Source organism: Carcharhinus amblyrhynchos, chromosome 4 (genome assembly GCF_965287045.1).
Source record: "Carcharhinus amblyrhynchos chromosome 4, sCarAmb.v2.hapA, whole genome shotgun sequence".
In the NCBI taxonomy this organism is placed as follows: Eukaryota; Metazoa; Chordata; class Chondrichthyes; order Carcharhiniformes; family Carcharhinidae; genus Carcharhinus; species Carcharhinus amblyrhynchos.
Genome location: NC_137327.1, coordinates 93,388,120 through 93,410,088, shown reverse-complemented (window position 1 = coordinate 93,410,088; position 21,969 = coordinate 93,388,120). Strand labels below are relative to the sequence as shown.

Here is a 21,969-nt window from a genome sequence, read left to right as displayed (position 1 = left end):
ACTGGCTCTCCTCTATCCGCCGCCCTAGACACATCCTCATAGGACTCCAATAAATTCGTCAAACACGACTTCCCCTTAACAAAACCGTGCTGCGTCTGCTCTATCAAACAATTCCCCTCAAGATGCCTCACTATTTTCTCCTTGATCATGGATTCTAACATTTTACCTACAACAGACATTAAACTAACCGGCCTATAATTCCCTGCCTTTTGCCTGGCACCCTTCTTAAACAACGGCGTAACATTAGCCATTTTCCAATCTTCCGGCACTTCCCCGGAATCCAGCGACGTTTGGAAAATAACCACCAAGGCATCCACTATCACCTCCGCCATTTCTTTCAGAACCCTTGGATGCATTCCATCCGGTCCTGGGGACTTGTCCACAATCAGTCCCTCCAGTCTTTCGAGCACTGCCTCTCTAGTAACAAAAATGTCGTTCAGGCCCTCCACTCCTACCATCTTTCCATCGCTAACACCCAGCAAATTATTCACGTCCTCCTCCGTGAAGACCGAAACAAAAGTTATTCAAGGCCTCAGCCATTTCCCCATCCCCTACCACTGAGTCCCCCCTCTCATCCTCTAAGGGTCCAACGTTCACCCTAGTCAGCCTCTTCCTTTTCAGATATTTATAAAAACTCTTAATATCCTTTTGGATATTAAGCGCTAGCCCAGCTTCATAGTTTATCCTACCCTTCTTTATCAACTTCTTTGTCATTCTTTGTTGATATTTAAACCTCTCCCAATCCTCTTCTCGCCCACTACTCTTAGCTACTCTAAATTCCTCCGCTTTTAATTTAACACTTTCCTTTACCTCCTTCGTTATCCACAGCTGATTATCTCTCCTCCTACGATCCTTTTTAACCATCGGAATAAATTTCTGCTGAGCACCGAGAAAGATCTCCTTAAAGATCCTCCACTGTTCCTCAGCAGACCTACCTTCCAATGCGCTCCCCCAATCAACATTCGCCAATTCTTCTCTCATCCTATCGTACTCCCCTCTGTTGAAACAAAGGACACATGTCCGGGAACCCACTTTCTCCTCCTCCATCTGCATCAAAAACTCCACCATACAATGATCACTCTTCCCAAGAGGATCCTTCACCACAAGGTCCCTAATTCTACCTGCCTTATTACATAACACCAGATCCAAGATAGCTCGCTCCCTCATTGGCTCCAACACACACTGTTCGAGGAAACTATCCCGGCAGCATTCCAAGAACTCTTCCTCAAGCCCACCACGTCCAACATGGGTCGACCAAATCAATATGTAGATTGAAATCCCCCATAATTATAAGAACATAAGAAATAGGAGCAGGAGTAGGCCAACTAGCCCTTCGAGCCTGCCCCGCCATTCAGTAAGATCATGGCTGATCTGTTGTGGCTCAGTTCCACATTCCTGCCCTCTCCCCATAACCCTTAATCCCCTCTCTCATCAAAAACCCATCAACCCGCGTCTTAAAAATATTTAGCGAGGCCGCCTCCACCACTTCAACGGGCAGAGAATTCCAGAGATTCACCACCCTTTGAGTGAAGAAGTTCCTCCTCAACTCTGTTCTAAACCGCCCCCCCCCCCCCCCCTTTATCTTGAGGCTATGCCCCCTAGTCCTACTATCCTTTCTGAGCGGGAACAGTCTCTCCACCTCTATCCTATCCATCCCATTCATCATCTTATACATCTCAATGAGATCTCCCCTCATTCTTCTAAACTCTAACGAGTACAAGCCTAATCTATTCAGCCTCTCCTCATAGCTCAACCCCCTCAACTCCGGCATCAGCCTAGTAAACCTCCTCTGCACTCCCTCCAAGGCTAAAATATCCTTGCGTAAGTACGGCGCCCAAAACTGCACACAGTACTCCAGCTGCGGCCTCGCCAATGCCCCATACAGCCGCAGCAAGACCTCCCTACTTTTATATTCAATCCCCCTCGCGATGAAGGCCAGCATCCCATTCGCCTTCCTGACCACCTGCTGCACCTGCAAGCTGGGTTTTTGCGACTCATGCACAAGGACCTCGAGGTCCCTCTGCACCATCGCCTGCTGCAGTTTTTCTCCACATAAGTAATAATCCTTCCTACCATTATTCCTACCAAAGTGGACCACCTCACACTTGCCAACATTAAATTCCATTTGCCAGTTCCTGGCCCATTCGCCCAGCCTATCTAGATCCTTCTGTAGACTCTCCCCACCCTCCGCACAATTTGCCTTTCCACCAATTTTGGTGTCATCAGCAAATTTCGACACCCTGCACTCAGTTCCCTCCTCCAGATCATCTATATAAATGGTAAATAGCTGAGGCCCCAGCACTGACCCCTGGGGCACTCCACTAGTCACCATCCGCCAATCCGAATAGCACCCATTGACCCCCACTCTCTGCCTCCTATTTGACAACCAGTCCTCTATCCACGCTAACACCCTACCCCCAACTCCATGCCCCCTGACCTTCTGCAATAACCTCTTGTGAGGTACCTTGTCAAACGCCTTCTGAAAATCAAGAAAGACCACATCCACCGGCTCTCCTCTATCCACCGCCCTAGACACATCCTCATAGAACTCCAGTAAATTTGTCAGACACGACTTCCCTTTAAGGAAACCGTGCTGCGTCTGCTCCATCAAGCAGTTTCCCTCAAGATGCCTCGCTATTTCCTCCTCGATGACGGATTCTAACATTTTACCTGCAACAGACGTTAAACTAACAGGCCTATAATTCCCCGCCTTTTGCCTAGCACCCTTCTTAAACAACGGCGTAACATTAGCCGTTTTCCAATCTTCCGGCACTTCCCCGGAATCCAGCGACGTCTGGAAAATAACCACCAAGGATTCCACTATCACCTCCGCCATTTCTTTCAGGACCCTCGGATGCATTCCATCCGGTCCGCCGTTCCATTCCTGCACGCCGCATTTATTTGCGCGTTAACAGCCCGCGCCACCTCCAGATCATTATTTGGGGGCCTATAGACGACACCCACCAGTGTCTTCCTCCCTTTGCTGTTCCTAATCTCCACCCACAACGATTCCACTTTCTGCTCTTTGGCTCCTATATCATCCCTTACTACCACCCTGATGCTATCCTTAATCAGCAGAGGTACACCCCCCCCCGCCCCTTTTTCCTCCCGCCTATCCTTCCTAAACACTTGATATCCCTGGACATTCAGCTCCCAGTCCCTGTGACCTTGCAGCCACGTCTCTGTAATGGCCACCAGATCATATCCATTTGTGCTGATCTGCGCCACCAGCTCATCCACTTTACTCCGAATGCTTCGTGCATTCAGATGAAGTACCTTCATCCCAGCCTTCACCCGGACCCTATTTGCTGGAACGCCACCAACCTTACTCACGCCCCCTACTCCCCTTATTATTGGGACATCCTCGGCCTCTTCCCTTACCTGTACCCTCTCCTTTACTTTAGACCCCGTAATTTCACCTACCCTCGCACCCTCCCCCCCCAATTAGTTTAAAGCCTACAGTCCTATCTACATGATTCGCTAGGACTCTGGTCCCAGCATGATTCAGACCAACCCCATCCCACCTGAACAGGTCCCACCTACCCCAATACTGGTGCCAATGCCCCATAAATTCAAACCCATTCCTCCCACACCAATCCCTGAGCCACCCATTCATTTCCTTAATTTTATCAACCCTACGCCCGTCTGTACTCGGTTCAGGCAGTAGTCCAGAGATAACCACCTTGTCGGTTCTACTTTTTAATTCCATTCCCAGCTTTTCATACTCCCTCCCCAGATCCTCAGTTCGCATTTTGCCTACGTCATTGGCACCCACATGTACCATAACGACTGGATTCTCACCCTCCCACTACAGGTTCCTCTGCAGCCCAGATGCGACATCCTGGACCCGAGCACCAGGCAGACAACCTTCTGTGCACTTTGTCATTGTGACAAAGGACAGTGTCAATACCCTTAACCACACTATCCCCAATTACTACTATGTTCCTTTTCACCTTCTCTTTGCCTATGTTTTGTGTCTGCATCACTGTACCGTGTGCAGTTTGCTCACCAACCTCACAACCCTCTTTCTTGTCCACAATGGAAGCAAGAACCTCAAACCTGTTATGCAGATTGAGTGGCTGAGGCATTCAGTCCCCACCCTCCTTCCTCTGGTTCCCACCCTCCTCCCTCCTCTCAGCAGCCCCCTCCTGTTCCTGACCCTTAGAGTTAGCCAGTCTAGGGGGGGTGGATGTCTCTTGCACCCCATTATCAATGGCACTCTCCCTCCCCCTGATGAGCCTCAGTGTCTGTAGCTCAGAGGCCAGCTCATCTACCTTGAGCTGGAGCTCCTCCAGCAACCTGCACTTACTGCAGACATGGTCACTGGGAAGGACGCTGTGGTCCACCAGCTCCCACATCATACAGAGACAGCACATCACATGCCCCTCCATTATTCCCTTTCGTACTACTGAACACCGTTTTCAATGCAAACTTACCTGGCCCTTTTCTCCCTAGCCCTTTGATCCTAAGCCCTAGTAGCTCACTCTGCTTCCCTCTCACTCCGCTGCCCGCTGTCTACACCAGGCCTCCTTTTAAACCTGGCACTGTTTCTTGAAAATGAATTCCAATGGCTTGTATTGCTTTCCTTCATTCTGTTCAATTCTCTCTCTGCTTATACATCAATGGCAGACAGAGGTCAATAGGAAGGTAAACAATTTTTCCAATGTGCAGTTTGTCTGTGACAACCAGGCCACATTGGAGTAGTGCTTTTTTAACTCAGAAAATAAAGGTTTTGGGTGTTTCTTGATGATAAAAAGTATCCTGAGACCTTGGCTGATGCCAGCAGTGCAACTAAGCAGCAATAACCATATTCCCTTCGTCCAACAGAATTATCACTGAGTATACCATGGACGCAATCTTACTGCCCATTCACTCCACACTTCCGCTGCAGCAAGGTTGGAGAATTTGACAGCTAGCCAAATCACCGTGTTCTGGGAAATCCTGCCAGCGTGAACAGTGGTGAGATTCTGGCCCATGAGTTCAAAAACAACTCATGTTTCAAAACAAGCCCATGGTATACTCAGTGATAATTCTGTTGGACAAACGGGAATGAAGTTAATGCTGCTTAGTTGCACTTTTCATCATCAAGAAACACCCAAAACCTTTGTTTTCTGAGTTAAAATAGCACTGTTCCAATGCGGCCTGGTTGTTACAGACAAATTGCACATTGGAAAAATTGTTCACCTTCCTATTGACCTATGTCTGCCATTGATGTATAAGCACAGAGAAAATGAACAGAATGAAGGAAAGCAATACAAGCCATTGGAATTCATTTTCTAATGCCGTATTATTTTGCATCAGCTTTACCAAAGTCACTCTGTTTCTTGACAGCATGTTCATAAACAATTACAATGTGATTAAACAGACTGATTAAAATCTGGAAGCATCCTGAAAAACTGGACACCATGAATAGCCATTTAGCTGTAGAAAAGCAGATCTAATGGTCCAGGAAGGCTGGTGAGTTTTAGTGATACTCAGTGGAAACTGGTCACAAAACTGTCCAAAGAGACAGTCTATTCTAACTGTGTACTCAAAACCTCCACAACAAAGGTCTAAGCATCAATGCAGGAAGCAAGGCTAGACTTTGCTGCAGAGGGTTCCTGGAGCTGCCACCATGTTAGGTCACAAGAATTGGAAATGATTCTCCAATAAGCTACAGCAGCAGCTGGTGAATTCCTTCATCCAAGCTGCAACACATGGCCTAAAAGGAGATCCACTGCCTGGACCAATATTAAATGCCATGCAAACATTATTTTTTAAAAATGTGTAAGTTGTAGTTCTTTGGTGACACCTCATAACTGTCCAAGCAAATTCTGTCCCCCATCCCCCCGACCTTCCTCCAATCACATTTGCTCTGTATGTGACAAGCAGTTAGTTCATTGCTCACTCCTCCAGTCTATTTTCCTCTTCTACACTATCTAATTTGCCCCAGTTGAATTAATCTGTGCTGCAGTTTGGGATTGAGGGATAGAACAAATAAGGGCGAATGTTGCAAAGGTTAAGTGTGAATAAATGCTGAGATACTTTTGTCTTCTTCATGTTGTGGCATATCAAAAGAGGGAAAAAGTGAAATGCACATTAATTTCCAAGAAGAGCTTGTCATTTTTAATTGAAGAAATAGTGAGTGTTGCATATGAAATGACAGTTAATGGAGGGGAATCAGCATGTCTTGACAAATCTTCAGCTGGTGCAGCTCCTCCTATTTCATCTCCAAAACCACCAACGGTATCACTCCCCTGGGTCTGCAAACTTTCTTCCTCTCAATAGGAAAGGAAATGTCATATGCGAGACTGGACCAACTGTTGTCAATCTCTCCCAGCTGTTGTGGGCTGTTTCTTCCCTTCGAAATGAATGCAAATACTGCAAAATACCAGTGGATAGCTTCAGATACAGTAAAACCCAGGTGTCTGTGGAGGGACGCTCAGATTATGTACCAAGCAATTAGATACTTGGACAGATTTTTAATATAAGGATGTAACTGAAGGAGCTTTCAACTACAGCAACAAAATTTTGTATCTATATGGTATCTTACAATATGGTGCTTAATAGGGATGATTGTTTTGGGCCACTGTTATGGACAATGCTCTGATTTTTTTCTCTTATTACTCATTCATAAACAGAAAGATGTATTTATTATGATTTCCCACTTTATAAGCAGTGGCCTATTTCCCAACCCCTCAAGTTTTGGTGTGATCCAATTTCTGTTAATAGTCCCACAGCAAACTCTAGATACGGTAAACTCAGTGTTAGTTTATTTGAACACATGCAAAATGTGGGAGGATGCATCGTAACATAGTTCCCTGTGTATTCATACAATAAACAAGGAATACAGAATGATCTACCAGACAACTACCACAAAGCAAAGAATTACTGTTTCATGCTCATCTAGAATTCCTTCACAGAGATTGGCAGGTTAAAAGTCGATGCTGAATAATTTACTTTTCCAGTAGAGATGCCTTCCACTACGAGACAGGCACACAGATATGAATTAGTCTTATAGGTGATGGTACAGAAGGTAAAAACAGCATGATGAGGGCCAGGTATTCAAACCCGGACAGACCCCCTGTTGTGTGCTGCTGTTTGGCAAATGACAAACTGATTTGCGGTACAGCAAGATAGTTTGTTTTCCCAGCTAGGAAAGTCATGTCACAAGAGTCCCACCTCTCCATTTTCAAAAGGAGATATTTTCCTTTACCTGGGTTTCTGAGATTTCTAATATTACAAACATTAAGAATTTGAAAGGAATGTTTCAGAGCTCTTTGCCGAAGCAGATTATAAAACTCCAGTTGGCCAGGCTGGGCATATGAAATGGAGATAGTCTTTGAATTTGGTCTCTGGAGTCCACAGGACCTCCACCAGGGTTTCTCTGGAGATAATGATGTGGAAATGGCTTCAATACTATCAGGTTGACTCCTATTGTTCAAAGTCTGGGAGGCAGGAATTTCATAGCAAAGGACCTGGGCAGATGAGGGCATGGTCACCAATGCTAGAACAAAGAAATCAGGAATGTGCAAGAGACATTATTTTGCAGGGTTTTAAGAATTTACATTAATAAGGAGAGATGAAGCCATGAGATGAGAATTATAAAATTGAGGTATTGCCAGACTGAGAGGCAATGAAGTTCAGCGAGATCAGCTTTGTTGGGCGAACAAGTGCATTATTAGGATGTGCAGCGGTGTTTTGGATGAGTTCAAGTTCACAGATGTTGCAAGGTTGGAAGCTGACCAAGCAAGCCTTTCAGGTCATAGCTGATAGTGGAAAGGTATCATGCTGCCTCCTTTGCCCTTACAGTAATGAATTGTAGTGGATGGAGGGCAAGTCATTGTAGATGACAGACATTTTTTTTTAAACAATGTATTCTTAGAAGAGTACATTATTTGAAAGGACTTTATTTTGATATGGAAGGGTTATTGCCTTTATTTCTGTTCTGGAATATAGTTTTGAGGTTCTGAAATTCACAATTTCAGTTCTGGTTACTTTCTTCCAGTACTGTAGACATGTCTTCACTTCAGCTTTCCATCTCTCCATTCCAAGTAGTCTCTCTTGAAGAATTATAATGGGAGTGGAGGTGGTCATTTGGCCTACAGGATCCAAGTTGGTTTTATATGAGCAATACTTGACGTTATGATTAGCATGACAGGACCATGCAGTTTCTATACCCTACTACTTCACAGGTCACACCTTAAATGTAAATGTTTAAATCTCTCACCAAAATGACCATTTATCTTCTCCACTGCTAAGCAAAAACAAAAAAGAGCCTTTAACCAGGCTTCTTTCAATAAACTCAGAATAATTGATTATGAAATGAAACTTCTCAAACAAGTTGCAAAATTGGTTAATGTTCAATTTGTAATTCAGAAGCACAGTGAGATCCAGAAATGCATGTACATACAAAACAAAGGACAAGGCAAATAAGATCCTGCAGAGGGTGGCTTAAGGGAACACTATGAAAAAGGATGAAGTTCAAAAAGGTTTTGACACTGTCAATTTGGTGTTCCTGCGTGTGAAAAACAGAGCACTGGTCACAGCAGTTGTCTGGAACACCTTTCCAAAGGATCTTAGGTGAACCACTACCTTTTTTAGCTCTCGCTTGTTGAAGCTTTACAGGCTTTTAAAATGTCGGTGAATTATTTTGAAATGAGGCGTTATTCTAAAATGACAGTTTTTTGGCTGAAAATGAACACTAAATCTGAACTGTAGACAGGGAGAGAGAAAGAGGAGTGACTTTCTTACACAGTTTGCTCCCAAGACACATACAGAGCTCTAAAAATGTATTCCCAGGTCAGATGTTTTTCAACCAATCAGCAGGAGCCTACAGCCTGACAACAACAGTTTTACTGATTTGAATCCAAGTATCTTGCTGGTGATGTAACTGAAGTCTTGTGATTTCTTAGAAAAAGAAGCTTGCTCTCAAATCAAAGTGAACTTATGGCCTTTAAAAATAGAGTCAGGAAAATGTTTTAAGAAGTACGCAGTTCTTGGAAATATGAATTTCAAACATCCCTCCATCCTTAAGAAATGAAACGCTATTTCCAAATGCGTTTCATTACTAAGTGTAGAGAAAAAACATATACATCATTTTTAAAATGTGTAGTCATTCTCATTTACTTGTTATACAGGATAGGTAGGAACAGCTGGTTTTAACTTGATTCATTAGTCTTTGGTGTTAGAGATGGAGAGGTGGTAGGACTGGAGGGTCTCAATGACATTATTGTTACTAGAGAGGCGGTGCTCGACAGACTGGAGGGACTGATTGTGGACAAGTCCCCAGGACCGGATGGAATGCATCCGAGGGTTCTGAAAGAAATGGCGGAGGTGATAGTGGATGCCTTGGTGGTTATTTTCCAAACGTCGCTGGATTCCGGAGAAGTGCCGGAAGATTGGAAAACGGCTAATGTTACGCCGTTGTTTAAGAAGGGTGCCAGGCAAAAGGCAGGGAATTATAGGCCGGTTAGTTTAACGTCTGTTGTAGGTAAAATGTTAGAATCCGTCATCAAGGAGGAAATAGCGAGGCATCTTGAGGGGAATTGCTTGATAGAGCAGACGCAGCACGGTTTCGTTAAGGGGAAGTCGTGTCTGACAAATTTACTGGAGTTCTATGAGGATGTCTGTAGAGCAGTGGATAGAGGAGAGCTGGTGGGTGTGGTCTTTCTTGATTTTTAGAAGGCGTTTGACAACGTACCTCACAAGGAGGTTATTGCAGAAGGTCAGGGGACATGGAGTTGGGGGTAGGGTGTTAGCGTAGATAGAGGATTGGTTGTCAAATAGGAGGCAGAGAGTGGGGGTCAATGGGTGCTATTCGGATTGGCGGTTGGTGACTAGTGGAGTGCCCCAGGGGTCGGTGCTGGGACCTCAGTTATTTACCATTTATATAGATGATCTGGAGGAGGGAACCGAGTGTATGGTGTCGAAATTTGCTGATGACACCAAGATTGGTGGAACGGCAAATTGTGCGGAGGGTGGGGAGAGTCTACAGAAGGATCTAGATAGGCTGGGCGAATGGGCCAGGAACTGGCAAATGGAATTTAATGTTGGCAAGTGTGAGGTGGTCCACTTTGGTAGGAATAATGGTAGGAAGGATTATTACTTACGTGGAGAAAAACTGCAGCAGGCGACGGTGCAGAGGGACCTTGGGGTCCTTGTGCATGAGTCGCAAAAACCCAGCCTGCAGGTGCAGCAGGTGGTCAGGAAGGCTAATGGGATGCTGGCCTTCATAGCGAGGGAACATAAGAACATAAGAAATAGGAGCAGGAGTAGGCCATCTAGCCCTTCGAGCCTGCCCCGCCATTCAATAAGATCATGGCTGATCTGAAGTGGATCAGTTCCACTTTCCCACCCTCTCCCCATAACCTTTAATCCCCTCGCTTATCAAAAACCCATCAACCCGCGTCTTAAATATATTTAGCGAGTTAGCATCCACCACATCAACGGGCAGAGAATTCCAGAGATTCACCACCCTTTGAGTGAAGAAGTTCCTCCTCAACTCCGTTCTAAACTACACCCCCCTTATCTTGAGGCTGTGCCCTCTAGTCCTGCTGTCCTTTCGAAGCGCGAAGAATCTCTCTACCTCTACCCTATCCAACCCTTTCATTATCTTGTACGTCTCTATAAGATCTCTCCTCATCCTTCTAAACTCCAACAAATACAGGCCCAGTCTATTTAGTCTCTCTTCATAGTCCAACCCCCTCATCTCCGGTATCAGCCTAGTGAACCTTCTCTGCACTCCCTCCAAGGGATTGAATATAAAAGTAGGGAAGTCTTGCTGCGGCTGTATAGGGCATTGGTGAGGCTGCAGCTGGAGTACTGTGTGCAGTTTTGGGCGCCATACTTACGCAAGGATATTTTGGCCTTGGAGGGAGTGCAGAGGAGGTTTACTAGGCTGATGCCGGAGTTGAAGGGGTTGAGCTATGAGGAGAGGCTGAATAAACTAGGCTTGTACTCGTTAGAGTTTAGAAGAATGAGGGGAGATCTCATTGAGACATATAAGATGATGAATGGGATGGATAGGATAGAGGTGGAGAGACTCTTCCAGCGCAGAAAGGACAGTAGGACTAGGGGGCACAGCCTCAAGATAAAGGGGGGGGGGGCGGTTTAGAACGGAGTTGAGGAGGAACTTCTTCACTCAAAGGGTGGTGAATCTCTGGAATTCTCTGCCCGTTGAAGTGGTGGAGGCTACCTCGCTAAATATTTTTAAGACACGGGTTGAGGGGTTTTTGATAAGTGGGGGGATTAAGGGTTATGGGGAGAGGGCGGGAATGTGGAACTGAGCCACGACAGATCAGCCATGATCTTATCGAATGGCGGGGCAGGCTCGAAGGGCTAGATGGCCTACTCCTGCTCCTATTTCTTATGTTCTTATGAAAGTGACTGAAGCAGTCTTTAGCCAGAATGACATTACTCAGCATTGGTATAGCCCATTTGGCATGACAAAAACCTACATCCCCTTCGCCTGTGACATTGAAGCTGCTTGCCAGCATCCTTTCAATAAGTCTATTTTAGTAAGGAATGTGTCACTGCCAACCTTGTCAAAACAATCTTCTAAATGAGAGTAACAGTCAGTTTTGGTTACTGCATTAACCTATGTAGATGCTGATTTACCATTAGGTTTAAGATCTAACAATCTTAACAGCTTTGGCTAGGTTCAATTAGGTGATTTTTCAACATTCCTGCTTTCACCCAAGCTTATCTTTCTGGGCTTAAATTGTCTTAAAGGAGAAGATTTCTCTACATCCATATGAGGTGCTGCTAAAGTTGTACACTGTTTTTCTCTGCAGATTCCTCTAAATTATGTAAGTAATCTCATTAGAAGATTAATATTTTTATCTTCTAATATTTTAGTGAACTAAGTCTCCTTCTGCCTCACTCTCACTGTCTCTTTCATCCTCCACTGTCTTTACAATTTGACACACCTGCTCCTTCCTATCATCCTCCACACGATACTACTGTTTGATATATTAATATGATACAGCCATTTTTTTTAACTGCAATCTGGGGTTTCTATCAAATAATTTACTTTACCAAGCCTCTCAATTATTTTGCATGAACCACTGAACCTGTGCTTTCAGAGATTCCTTCTGCAAAGGAAATAACACTTATACTTCACTCCCTGGCTAAAATGTTTGGCTCGCAGCTTGATTATCTGCCCATTGTTTGCTTGTGATATTCGAAGATTTTCTTGGGGCATTTTGCAGACTCCCATGAGCCTGGAACACTGACACATAATCTAACAGAGAGGACTTGTTGCTCTGTCCTAAATACTTTGATTCATTTCAGAGGACCTCTTACGTCATTTCCAAAAATTAATTCAAAAGGACTAAAACTGATAAGATTCATTTGATGAACCTTGGGTAGTAAGCAACTGTTGTCCCAGTCATGGGAATATTCCTGACATTATGCTTTAATCATTGTTTTGAGAGTTTGATGTTACCTCCCTAAAGCTTCCGGTGCATGTGGATAATAGACCAGAGATTGTAATTATTTAATAACCAAATTATTTATGTTTTGAAAAATTGGAGACATAAAATTAGAATATTGATCTGACTGGATCTCCATCAGAAATCCATACAGAGCATAAAATTGGGTTAACTTCCCTACCGTGACTTTAACTATAATTATTCTCAAAGGGCTGACTTCTGGAAATTGAGTTGTCATCTGCATTTCAGCATGGATATACGGGTGTCCCATTTTCATTTTTGGCAACGGTCCCACATAGTCTACTAACATCCTGCTAAATGGTTTCCAAAAATTGGTATGTGAATTAAAGGTGCTGGTTTGATTGTAGGTTGTAGTTTCCCCATGACATTTTTGACAAAACTGTAAAATGTCCTTGAGACAACCCGGCCAGTAAAATCTTTAGTTTACTCAAGCCTAAGTCCTGCTACAGGAATTTCGTGTGTTATCCATAAAAACTTTTACAATATTTGAGCGGTACCATGATGTAATGAACAACCGTCCACTCTTCATTTGCTGGCCTATGAGGAAGTCTCCACTTCCTCATTTGAATTCCCTTTTTACCGTAACATTCTGGAACGCCCTCAGCTTCAGTTTGGGATGATTGGAGTACGGGGGTAGCATAGTGGTTAGCACTGCTGCCTCTCAGAGCCAGGGGTCAGGCTTTGATTCCTGGCTTGGATCACTGTCTGTGTGGAGTTTGCACATTCTCCCCGTGTCAGTATGGGTTTCCTCTGGGTGCTCCGGTTTCCTCCCACAATCTGAAAGATGTACTGGTTAAGTGCATTGACCCGAACAGGTGCTGGAGTATGGCAACTAGGGGAATTTCATAGTAACTTCACTGCAGTGTTAGTGTATGCCCTAATTGTGACTAATAAATAAACTTACTTACTTAACCCTGGATTGGGACCACCCCCACATTCCCTCTTGGGTTTCTCCCTCTTTCTCTCTCTGCCCCTCCCAAACCCCTGTAACCCTCTTTCTCTCTTTGACCCTCCTCTTTCTCCTTGGTTCCACCCCCCTCTCTATCCCTCCCCGTCTCCCCTCTCTCTTCCCCCCTTTCCCCTCTCCCTTCCTCCCTCTCCCCTCTCTCCCTCCTTCCCAGTCCGCCTTGTTTCTCCCTCCCTCTCTGCTTGTCTTCCCTCCCTTGCTGTCCACTCTTGCTCGCTGTGCCCTCCCCCTCTCTCTCTCACTCTATCCCTCCCCGTCTCCTCTCTCTCTCTCTATATCCCTCCCCGGCCCCTCTCCCTCTCACTATCCCTCCCTGCTCCCCCCCACTCTCTCTCTATCCTTCCCTGTACCCCACCCCCTCCCCCCCCACCATCCCTCCTCGTTCCCCCCCTCCTCTCTCTCTCTCTCTCTATCCCTCCCGTCCCCTGTATCCCTCCCCGTTCTCCCCCCCGCCCCTCTCTCTCTCTATCCCTGCCCGTCCTCCCCCGCCTCTCTCTCTATCCCTCCCCGTCCCCTCTCTCTCTCTATCCCTCCCCGGCCCCCCTCCCTCTCTCTATCCCTCCCTGATCCCTCCCTCTCCCTCTCTGTATCCTTCCCTGTCTACCCCCCCTCTCTCTCTATCCCTCCTTGTTCCCACCCTCCTCTCTCTCTCTATCCCTCCCTGTCCCCTGTATCCCTCCCCGGCCCCTGTATCCCTCTCTATCTCTCCATCCCTCCCCATCCCCTGTATCCCTCTCTCTCTCCATGCCTCCCCATCCCCTGTATCCCCCTCTCTCTCCATGCCTCCCCATCCCCTGTATCCCCCTCTCTCTCCATCCCTCCCCATCCCCTGTATCCCTCTCTCTCTCCATGCCTCCCCATCCCCTGTATCCCCCTCTCTCTCCATGCCTCCCCATCCCCTGTATCCCCCTCTCTCTCCATCCCTCCCCATCCCCTCTCCCTCTCTCTATCCCTCCCCATCCCCTGTATCCCCCTCTCTCTCTCTCCATCCCTCCCCATCCTCTCTCTCCCTCCCTCCCCGTTCTCCCCCTGCCTCTCTCTCTCTCTCTCTCTATCCCTCCCCGTCCCCTGTACCCCTCCCCGTTCTCTCCCCCATCTCTCTCCCTCTCTCTATCCCTCCCCGTTCTCCCCGCCGCCTCCCTCTCTTTCTATCCCTCCCAGTTCTCCTCCCCCGCCTCTCTCTCTCTCTATCCTTCCCCGTCCCCTGTATCCCTCCCCGTTCTCCCCCCCGGCCTCTCTCTTTCTCTATCCCTCCCCGCCTCTCTCTCTCTCTATCCCTACCCGTCCCCTCTCCCTCTCCGCCCCCTCTCTCTCTCTCTCTCTCTCTATCCCTACCCGCCCCCTCTCCCTCTCCGCCCCCTCTCCCTCTCTCTCTCTCCATCCCTCCGCGTCCCCTCTCCCTCTCTCTCTCTCTCCATCCCTCCCCGTCCCCTCTCCCTCTCTCTCTCCATCCCTCCCCGTCCCCTCTCCCTCTCTCTCCATCCCTCCCCGTCCCCTCTCCCTCTCTCTCTCTCTCCATCCCTCCCCGTCCCCTCTCCCTCTCTCTCTCTCTCCATCCCTCCCCGTCCCCTCTCCCTCTCTCTCTCTCTCTCCATCCCTCCCCGTCCCCTCTCCCTCTCTCTCTCTCTCCATCCCTCCCCGTCCCCTCTCCCTCTCTCTCTCTCCATCCCTCCCCGTCCCCTCTCCCTCTCTCTCTCTCTCCATCCCTCCCCGTCCCCTCTCCCTCTCTCTCTCTCTCTCCATCCCTCCCCGTCCCCTCTCCCTCTCTCTCTCTCTCTCCATCCCTCCCCGTCCCCTCTCCCTCTCTCTCTCTCTCCATCCCTCCCCGTCCCCTCTCCCTCTCTCTCTCTCTCTCCATCCCTCCCCGTCCCCTCTCCCTCTCTCTCTCTCTCTCCATCCCTCCCCGTCCCCTCTCCCTCTCTCTCTCTCTCTCTCCATCCCTCCCCGTCCCCTCTCCCTCTCTCTCCATCCCTCCCCGTCCCCTCTCCCTCTCTCTCTCTCCATCCCTCCCCGTCCCCTCTCCCTCTCTCCATCCCTCCCCGTCCCCTCTCCCTCTCTCCATCCCTCCCCGTCCCCTCTCCCTCTCTCCATCCCTCCCCGTCCCCTCTCCCTCTCTCTCTCTCCATCCCTCCCCGTCCCCCCCTGTAGTCTCTCTCTCCATGCCTCCCCGTCGTCTCTCTCTCTCTCTCTATCCCTCCCTGTCCTCTCTCTCCCTCTATCCCTCCCTGTACCCTCTATCCCTCCCTGTACCCTCTCTCCACAGCTCCCTTATCCTTTTGAACCTGCTACTGTTTTCTGTGTACGCGCTTGCGCTCTCATTCCTTGGTCTGAGCTGTGCTTTCAGACCTCCCACTGCTCCTGCAGTTCCCTCATCTCTGGTTTCCCTGGAAGACTTCATTTGTATCAGCAAACCTGGGATTTCATGCAACAGATATTTCTTGTCACAGCAGAAAGGCTTTTAAGCTTCTGTGCTGAGAGCCTAATGAGCACTTTTTTTCTTCCCTGGCTGGAATGAATGAGTTCCGATTTAGAAATGTTTCCCAACTGCAGCTTGCCTGGATTAAGCAAATCATGTGATCCCACATTGCATATTCAATATTCAAATGACAAGTTGTTGGAAATCAACACTTCAAAAAGCTTCTTCACTGCAGTCGCACAAGATATACAGTCTTAGCACAAAAAAGTGGTGGTTCATCTACCCTTAGAAACAACTCAAAGAGCTTACGACAGCAGCTCCTAAAATAGTTACAAATAAAATCAACTTGGAGAGGCTAATCGGATTTGACAAAGGGTTCCTTTAGGTGAGAGTTACATTTCAAGATATTTTTGAACGCCATGTATGCGTTTTCATTACCTGTTGGCCTGTGCAACTTCTTGGCTGGTGGAAGGGTCCCATGCTTCTTTATATACTGCATTACACTTCAGAGCCTCTTCCAATTTTTCCTCCAGCTCCAGCTTTTGTCCCTTTAATTTTTCAACCTCTGTCCGCATTAGCTCCAGCTCAGAATACCTGTATGCAGCAGCTGATTTTTTGGTCCAATAAATATCTTCACCTTTGTTTGTGTTAGCTTTCAAATCTTGTTTCATTTTTTCATACTCCATTCTGAATTGGTCTCTTTCGTGCTCCATTTTTCCAAGCTGTAAAACAGGAGTAAATTTACTTCCTACACTTTCTCAAGTCAATTTACATTTACTATCCTTTCAATCATTCAAAAAGGCATATTCATTATGTTTGCAGACCCATTCTTCAAATGAAATATATTACTTTTAATTAAGGCAAGCAAACAGATGTTTTAATAAGGCCCTTTTAATATATTTTAGTAATTGTTCCATATGGCTTCTTCCCTTAGCATCATTCTAAATAGCTACAGATGAACTTCATAAAATTCAGGAGCAGAAGTAGGCCATTTGGCCCATCAGATCTACTCCATCATTCAATGGGATCATGACTGATCAGATATAATCCTCAACTCTATATTCCCACCTTGTCCCATAACCCTTGATGCCCTTACTGATCAAAATATATCTCAGCCTTGAACATATTTAATGATTTAGCCTCTACACTCTGCAGTAAAGAATTCCACAGATCCACTATCCTCTGAGAAGAAATTCCTCCTCATCTCTATAAGGGGCAAGCCCCTACTCTGACATTATGCCCTCTGATTCCAGGCTCTCCAATAAGAGGAAACAACCTCTCAGCATCTATTCTGTTAGGCCCCCTGAGAAACCCAAGTGTTTCAATAACTTGGCCTCTCAGTCTTCTAAACTCCAGTGCCGACTAAGTGGCTTAAGAAGTGAGTTTTTTTTCCAAGAGGCAACTTACACGACAGGAGCAAATCTTCAAAATGCCTTCATTTGTAGCAAGATTATAAACTCGTACTTTTTATGTGTTAATGATCTTGCAATAAACCACATGCATTGAGTATTATGCTTTGGTGTCCAATCTTCTGAGCAGTCATAGGTTCACCACTCCAATGTCTTGCTAAATCAAACCTAGTTAGATGTGAACATAGGTCTTGCACTTGAGGATGAAAAACCTAAACAGTCAACTCAAACCTTTTTCCAAATGTTTATGAGGATAACCAGCAACTCCAGCCAAACGCATATCTCAGATGTCCTTTGTATTCTTATAAGTGCATTGATTACAGCAAGGAAGTTGGATGTTGTAATTTGGCATGCAAATTACAAATGTAAATATCTGCAGTTATCCAAATTAAGACACAGTAGTATGTATGGATAGCTGCTGTATAAGGCCAGCATCTGCTGTAAGCACAACGGCTGTAAACTGGTTTTAGCAAGAATTTTCTAGCACAGCAAGATGATTATTAGGTATTGTGTGCTTTTAGAATATGCTACCAAGATAGGAAAACTAAGATAGTGTTGCTCACACCTTCATACATGGATAAAATCATAATTGGCCACCTTCCAGTTCATCTTGGCTGCTGAGATGTGAATTCTGAGACTGTGTCCTCATGAGATAGTTACCGAGGTGTACAGTCCTCAAATGTTAATAGCATCAACTAAAAAAAACTGGAGAATTAAGTTTGAAAAAAAAAGTCATTACCCTATGTTGTTAGAACATATCCACTAGTTAGAATAAAAACAGAAACTGTTAGAAAACTATGGAGACAGAAACAGAGTTAATTATATAGTTCAATGTAGCTCTTTGTCAAATCAACTTCACTAGTTGGAAATGTGTTAATTTTGGACAGCTGTTCTGGATACTTAAATGTAAGGATCTGTGTTTTAAACACGAGGTGGCTGGCCAGCTCACTGGATACGTTTCAGAACAAAACAGTAGCCGTTATTGCCCAGGTTAATTACTTTCTTTAGTTTTTTAGCATTATCTTTCGTTTTATGCAGGAGGCGCAGTAGTAGCACTGCTGCCTCACAGCGCCAGGGAACCAGGTTTGATTCCCAGCTTGGGTTAGTCTCTCTGCGGAGTCTGCATGCGTTTCCTCTGAGTACTCCGGTTTTCTCCATAGTCTAAAAGATGCGCTGGTTAGATGCAACGGCCATGCTAAAATTCTCCCTCTGTGTACCGGACAGGCATTGGAGTGTGGCAATTAGGGGATTTTCACAGTAACTTCACTGCAGTGTTAATGTAAGCCTGCTTGTGACACTAATAAATAAGCTTAAACTGTGTCTGCATGGGTTTCCTCCACAGTCTAAAGATGCGCAGGTGCCGATCTGAATTGTGCCTTAGCGTCAGGGGAATTAGTGGGGTTACGGGGATAGGGCCTGAGTGGGATTGTTGTCAGTTCAGGCTTGATGAGCCAAATGGTCTCCTTTCTGCACCACAGGGATTCTATGATTTAAAAGCTTCCAATAGATAACAAACAGTAACAAATCTGCCTAACCAGAAGATTCCTACTAAATACAAATTGAGCCCCACAGGACTGTGCATGTTGACATATGTCAACCTTCTGTATCCCTACTGTTACAAATTTATGAGTGGTATGGTGGCACAGTGGTCAGCACTACTACCTCATAGCTCCACGGACCTGGGTTCGATTCCCGGCTTGGATCACTGTCTCTGTGGAGTTTGCATGTTCTCCCCGTGCCTGTGTGGGTTTCCTTCGGGTGCTCCGGTTCCCTCCAACGTCCAAAGATGTGCAGGTTAGGTGCACTAGCCATGCTAAATTGCCCTTTCATGTCCCAGGATGCATAGGTAAGTGGGATAAATATTTGGGGTCATGGAGATAGGACCTGGGTGGATTGTTGTCTGTGCTGACTAAATGGGCCAAATGGCCTCCTTTTGTAGGGTTTCTATGATTCTTGCCTGACATTCAAACATATAAAGTGCCCTTGTAAGACGTACATTTTATTCGCTCTTGGTGGAATTATCTATTGCATGGATCTGTCCTGCACAGACTGCATGATGTGGAACAGTTAAACTACAATTATTGTGTCTGAATCTGATATCTTCTTTCTTTGTCATTGGATTCTCAGATCTATACAGGTACATGATTCTATAACATTGAGTTCAAGATGGCTGATAATTAGCCAATCATGAACCACCAATAAAGTGTGTCCATGTTTCCTAATGTTGAGTTTTAGGAATGAATTGCGTGACACATTTTTGATCCATCTGCTAAATATAGGGTGTTCAGATGTCCCACATTCTTACTGGAATTACTTTGGTTTTGAAGCAAATTCAGGCATGGTAAATGGAATATTTTGACCAAACTTCAAATATTTTTTCTTGATCATTGTTTTTCTGAATGAGAAAATAAAAGAGAAAGATTCTTGGGAGGACTTAATGTAATTTTCAGATTTATTTTTCTCAGCTACCTGAGTCTGATCAAACTTCTCAATCTTTGTCCTCTTAGAGCGAACTTGGAAAGCTTATTGAAAGCAAATTTGTGATTTGTCTTAAGGTAACATCATTAATAGAAATTATCACTGTAGAAAAGATCTTACTGGAATTAAAGAAAAATCATTCATTCAAAAAACAGAACTTTCATAATGTCATTCCTCTCTTTCACATGTAACTTATACAGGGTAAGAAGAAAATAACATAAACTAAGCTATCTGCAAGACAGAAAAGAGAAGCCATATGGTTCAATGATATGAACTGTTTAGAAACACAAACACTGTTAATAAAGCCTGATGAATTACAGAAAACTTTGCTATTTAACTTGTACAACATATTTACAACTTTGATTTGTGAAGGAAGAATATTTGATTATTAAAATTATATTCATAGTGTCTTTCACCAAAACCTAATTTCAGTAAGTAATTAGGAAAGCTAAAGGAATGCTATCATTTATTATGAAGGAAACTGAATATAAAAGTACTGAGGTTATGTTTCAGGACTTTGGTGAGACCACGTTCTGAATTCTAGTATTTATGTTCTTATTTAAAAGGATGTAAATGTGTTGGAATCAGTTCAGAAAAGATTTACTGAAGTAATACCCACGCTAAATAGGTTTTCTTATGTGCAAGGCTCAAATGTATTAGGCTTGTATCCGCTACAGTTTAGAAGAGCAACAGGTGACTTGATTGAAACATATAAGATCCTGAGAGTCCTTGACAGGGTCAATGTGAAAAAGATGTTTCCTCTTGTGGGAGAATCTAAGATGTTAAAAATAAGGCTTGTCCATTTAGGACAGAGATGAGGAAAATTTTTCTTATTCAGAGGGTTGAAAGTCTTTGGAATGCTCTTCCTCAAAAGGCAGTGGAACAGATTCTTTGAATAATTTTAAGGTAGGGGTAGACAGATTCTTGATAAGCAAGAGGTTGGAAAGTAATTGGAGATAGGTGGGAATGTGGAATTGAGATTAAAATTAGATCAGCCACAATCTTACTGAACAGTGCAGCAGGCTCAAAGGGTAGTGTGGCCTACTCTGGCTCCTAATTTGTACATTTGCAAAACCAAATTGACCAGTTGTAAAATTTGTTTTAAGAACAATGTTGTGTCAGTCGAACGCAATTCCAGACTTTGCAATTATTCAGCCTTTGTCCTATTGTTGGGCCTGTGGACAAATTTATTGGAGTTCTATGAGGATGTGTCTAGGGTGGTGGATAGAGGAGAGCCGGTGGGTGTGGTCTTTCTTGATTTTCAGAAGGTGTTTGACAAGGTACCTCAAGAGGTTATTACAGAAGGTCAGGGGGCATGGAGTTGGGGGTAGGGTGTTAGCGTGGATAGAGGATTGGCTGTCAAATAGGAGGCAGAGTGTGGGGGTCAACGGGTGCTATTCAGATTGGCGGTTGGTGACTAGTGGAGTGCCCCAGGGGTTGGTGCTGGGGCCTCAGCTATTTACCATTTATATAGATGATCTGGAGGAGGGAACCGAGTGTATGGTGTTGAAATTTGCTGATGACACCAAGATTGGTGGAACGGCAAATTGCGCGGAGGGTGTGGAGAGTCTGCAGAAGGATCTAGATAGGCTGGGTGAATGGGCCAGGAACTGGCAAATGGAATTTAATGTTGGCAAGTGCGAGGTGGTCCACTTTGGTAGGAAGAATGCTAGGAAGGACTATTACTTACGTGGCAAAAAACTGCAGCAGGCGACGGTGCAGAGGGACCTCGGGGTCCTTGTGCATGAGTCGCAAAAACCCAGCCTGCAGGTGCAGCAGGTGGTCAGGAAGGCTAATGGGATGCTGGCCTTCATAGCGAGAGGGATTGAATATAAAAGTAGGGAGGTCTTGCTGCAGCTGTATAGGGCATTGGTGAGGCCGCAGCTGGAGTACTGTGTGCAGTTTTGGCCGCCGCACTTACGCAAGGATATTTTGGCCTTGGAGGGAGTGCAAAGGAGGTTTACTAGGCTGATGCCGGAGTTGAGGGGGTTGAGCTATGAGGAGAGGCTGAATAAACTAGGCTTGTACTCGTTAGAGTTTAGAAGAATGAGGGGAGATCTCATTGAGACATAAGATGCTGAATGGGATGGATAGGATAGAGGTGGAGAGACTCTTCCTGCGCAGAAAGGACAGTAGGACTAGGGGGCACAGCCTCAAGATAAAGGGGGGGGCGGTTTAGAACGGAGTTGAGGAGGAACTTCTTCACTCAAAGGGTGGTGAATCTCTGGAATTCTCTGCCCGTTGAAGTGGTGGAGGCTGCCTCGC

At 45.4% G+C, this 21,969-nt stretch overlaps 1 protein-coding gene across 1 annotated transcript in view; it reads right to left on the bottom strand.

Moving 5' to 3' along the window:
• The window catches only part of LOC145342203 (MORC family CW-type zinc finger protein 4-like), a 143,866-nt gene that overhangs the window by 7,641 nt on the left and 114,256 nt on the right, over positions 1–21,969 (bottom strand). The window contains exon 16 of the mRNA XM_080187555.1: positions 16,256–16,539. Within this exon, the coding sequence (XP_080043681.1) occupies positions 16,256–16,539 (284 nt within the window). The remainder of the gene's footprint in view (positions 1–16,255; positions 16,540–21,969) is intronic.